A 4,107-nucleotide genomic window follows, 5' to 3' on the forward strand; every position below is an offset into this window, starting at 1 on the left:
GGCGCTATTGCACTGTAGCATCTCACGTAGACGCACCCACTGTTACCAGGGGACCTGTGGCACAATCAGAAACTTACCCTGAGGCCCAGTACAGCTCTTCTACAGTGAGACTCCCCCTGCTAACTTTGAGACGAACTTTTTTTTTGCAGTGCTGAGTGTCTCCCCCTTGGCTACTTTTGGACTATGTCTTTTTCCCAAATATAAGGAGAAGCCCTGAAAAATATTTTTTTCTCTGAACAGTTCTGATCGAGAGTGCTGACCCCCGCTGGTGAGGATGGAAATAGAAAAGCACAGAGTGCATAACTGTGCAGTTGTTACTCACACAGCACTGAGGGTGTTTGTGCTCCTAAAAGGAAACTCTGCAAGAACACCCTGTGCAGTGCTGTATGCCAGCAGTATGAGACGGAGGATGGCCCTTTTGAATAAATGCTTGGGTGCAGGAATAAGGAACTGTCAGTGCTAATATTCACCTGAGTGAGAAGTGGCTCTTCCCCAGTGTGAGGTAGAGCTCCTCATATGACCAGGCACTCACACATGTAAGTTGAGGCCTACTTGAGCAAGTGGTACATTACCCTGCTTGATTCAGGGAGTCCTCATGTAGAGTGAAACATGGGGGCTCCTAGCACCAACTGGTGCACAATAGCGTGATAGGCTTTCAACATGAATATGCACTCCCTGGTGACACTGGCACTCCTCACAGGATGAGGGAGCAAGTCCTTAGCATGAATGAGGCTTGCTGCTGCCTGTTCCTGTCTCCTGTGAGTGCACTCACAGCTTCTGGGCATACCTCTGCCAGGCCAGGACGCTGCTCAGGGCATTGCTGAAGTCTTTGTTGCGTAGTGTATAGATGGCAGGGTAGAGCAGGGGTGTGACATTGATGTAGATGAGAGACACGAGCTTGTCCTGCTCCAGTGAGTGGCTGGCTGTGGGCCTGATGTACATGGAGGTGGCACAGCCATAGTGAAGCACAGCAACTGTCAGGTGTGAGGCACAGGTGGAGAAGGCCTTGCGGCGCCCCTCTGCTGAGCAGGACCGAATGACCACCCCCAGGATGCGGCTGTAGGAGACCAGGATGAACAGGAAGGGGAAGATGAGGATGAGGAGACAAGCAACCAGCAGAGCCATCTCATTGAGGAAGTTGTCTCCGCAGGCCAGTGCCAGCACAGCTGGGATATCACAGAAGACATGGTTGACACACTTGGACTGGCAGAAGGGCAGCTGGAAAACTAGAGTTGTCAGCCCCAAGGAGAGTGTGAACCCACCAGCACAGGAGGCCAATAGCAGCTGGGCACATGCCCGCCAGCTCATGATAGAGGCATAACGCAGTGGGTGGCAGATGGCGACATAGCGATCGTAGGCCATGGCTACCAGCAGGAAGCACTCAGAGCCCCCCAAGGCCACAAAGAAGTACATCTGGGTGGCACATCCCCAAAATGAGATAGTCCTGCTCCCTGGCACCAGGAAACCTGCCAGCATCTTGGGCACAATGACCAGGGTATAACCCACCTCTACTGTGGAGAGGCTGCCCAGGAAGAAATACATTGGGGTGTGGAGAGCCTGGTCCTTCACTGCCAAGGTCACAATAAGCAGGTTCCCTATCAATGTGACCATGTACATAGGAGAGAAAAGGACAAAGAAGAGGAGTTGCAGTGGGTGTGCGGTATTAGAGAAGCCGATGATGAAGAACCCGGATGACAGGTTCTGGTTCTCCTCTTGATATGTGCTCATGATATCCTGTCGGTGGAGAGAAAAGGCCGTGAGGACATATCAGCTCCCAGTATTTTTGTACCAAGATCTACTCCGAAGACCTTGCCCTGTATCTTGTTTCTTCTTTCTTTATGCCTACATGCACACTTACTCATCCCATAATTTTTCCCACGTTTGTTTTTCCCTCTGTCTGTCTGCATGTGACTGATACAGAAGTCAAGGGCCCTGCTACAGATCCAGAGGTCTGTGTTCTCACTCCAGACAGTTAGTGAAAGCTGCTGTCCATTTTCTTCCCTCTAGCCCAGGTGTAAATGGGCTCCTGTTTACTAAGGCTAGGGAGTCATAGAACCATGTGAAATGAGGGCTAGAAGGGGCCTCAGGAGGTCATCTAGTCCAATCCAAACATGAGGGCACCATCAATGTCTCATTACTGGAAAGAAAAGAAATAGTTTGTTCATGACTCATGATAAAGAGGGCCTCTAAACAAAGCAGCTGTAAATGGGTACCTGCTGTGTTCTTGGCTTGCTTTAACAACACTAGGCAGCTCAGGTTTAAGCTGATTTAGGACATGTCTAAATGTTGATAGTATGGTAGTGGCTGAAAATATCATCTGCCATCTAGGCCCTGATGTGTGAGATATACTGAATGTGCAAAGACTAAGGATCTCTCCACCCTAGGAGTGATTTAATGATAGAGCTAGGCCAGGATATACTGGCAAAGTGGACTTTGTGTGGACTCAGCCACACAGGCAAAGCTGCCCTGCTTATAAGACCATTGTATACTAGTATAACGCCATCTACATTTGGAGCTTCTTCCCGCACAGATCTGTGAGTCAGGGGTCAGAGCCATCTTGGCCCTGACTCATACCTATACCACCAGTAGTTTGAAGTAAAGAGGTAGTTCTTGCCCCATGTAATCCTAAACTTACATACAGAGTTTCTGTACGTAAACTCACACAGACAGCTATAGGATTATCTGGGGTGAATGCTAGTAGCTAATCCATGCCTTCACTGCAGTTCTAACCTGAGTTAGCTAACTGAGAGGTTGGCCAGCTGCAGTTGAAATACTTATTTCTCTATTGCATTGTAGACATAAGAACATAAGAGAAGACATGCAGGGCTGAGCCACAGGTGTATCTGGCCCCCATCTTCTGTGTCTTATAGTGGCACAGAGAAGATGCTAAGGGGAAAAGTGTTTATGCAGGGCCTGTCCAGACCAATCTGTCCCCTGAGCCCTTCCCTTACAGATTCCAGAATTTAGAGGCCTAGGAAGTCCTAATCTGGAGGTTGCTCCCATATTTGTTTTCCCCTTCGTATCTATCAAGTTTAATACCCACTGCTAGACCTGCCTTGCGTGAATTTGTCCAATCCTCTTTGGACCTGATTAATGATCAGCCTCATGGACATTCACTTTAGCTGCCTTACGGTCATTGCTATTTTGACCTGAGCACATCCCTTTTTTTGCACTGCAGATTTACGTTATGCTAGTGATCTCTGACGACCGCTGGCACGTGGACAATGGCAGTGAGCAAGTCATGTGATACAGGCAACATCAGACTTTGCTTTCCTTATCAGCGTGAAGAAACGTATCTGTGGAAAACAAATTTCCAGTGATCATAATCAATGTCAGAGGGACCTGAAGACAGGACATGATGCACAAGACAGACTGAGGAACACAATCCTGAACCAAACAAGAGACTGATATTCACCCAACATGTGGAAGTGGAGGTTAAACCTTTTCAAATGACCTGTTTGCTTTATAACAATTAAAAGCATTATCACAGCTGTTCAATCTGTCAAGCACAAGCTTATTACTCTGTACTATATGAAGTGCAAAATAAGACAGCTCCTGTTCAAAAGGAGTCATAGCATGGGTGGAAAAAATATGGCCCATGGGCTGGATCGGGCCCACTAGGCAATTTCATCCAGCAGGCACCCCACAATGAATTGCATCTAGCCTGGCCTGTTGCTGCCCCTGCTGCAGTCTACAGGGGGCTGAGGCCTGTCCACTGCTGCTGGGGCAGTACTCCGCACCCTCACCCTCACCCATGGGAGGGCCCTGGCCCTGGCAGCATGCACAGCTTCCAGGAAGGGCTGCTCCTCAGCTCCCCCAGCCTTCAGCAGCTCCTCCTCCTGTCCCTGCTGCAGCACTTCAGGTTGGGTGGCAGGGAGCAGGGCTACCCTTGCGGCCCTTGACAGCTACCAAAACTCATTAAGCAGCCTTGTAGCCAAAATAATTGCCCACCCCTGAGTCATAGCAACATACACGGGATGGAGGGAATACACAGAGAGCATTGCTCCAGCCAAGCATTCCAAAGCATCCTACCTTTAGGTAGTGATTTGAAACATATTACTTCTGAGGTCCCTCCAACCCTATGGGCATTTTCACACATGCAAGTGC

At 49.1% G+C, this 4,107-nt stretch overlaps 1 protein-coding gene across 1 annotated transcript; it reads right to left on the bottom strand.

The window, feature by feature from the left end:
• Nucleotides 1-768: 768 nt before the first annotated feature.
• On the bottom strand, nucleotides 769-1,728 carry LOC149864271 (olfactory receptor 10R2-like). Its single transcript, XM_090049773.1, has one exon. The coding sequence runs from the start codon at nucleotides 1,726-1,728 to the stop codon at nucleotides 769-771; it is 960 nt and encodes a 319-aa protein (XP_089905899.1).
• Between the last annotated feature and the right edge of the window lie 2,379 nt (nucleotides 1,729-4,107).

The sequence above is a fragment of the Crocodylus siamensis genome, chromosome 5 (genome assembly GCF_052110815.1).
Source record: "Crocodylus siamensis isolate JL-2025a chromosome 5, ASM5211081v1, whole genome shotgun sequence".
NCBI classification, from domain to species: domain Eukaryota; kingdom Metazoa; phylum Chordata; order Crocodylia; family Crocodylidae; genus Crocodylus; species Crocodylus siamensis.

Excerpts from the sequence above, each read along its gene's own strand:
- LOC149864271 (XM_090049773.1), bottom strand. The coding sequence starts at position 1,728 with ATGAGCACATATCAAGAGGAGAACCAGAACCTGTCATCCGGGTTCTTC.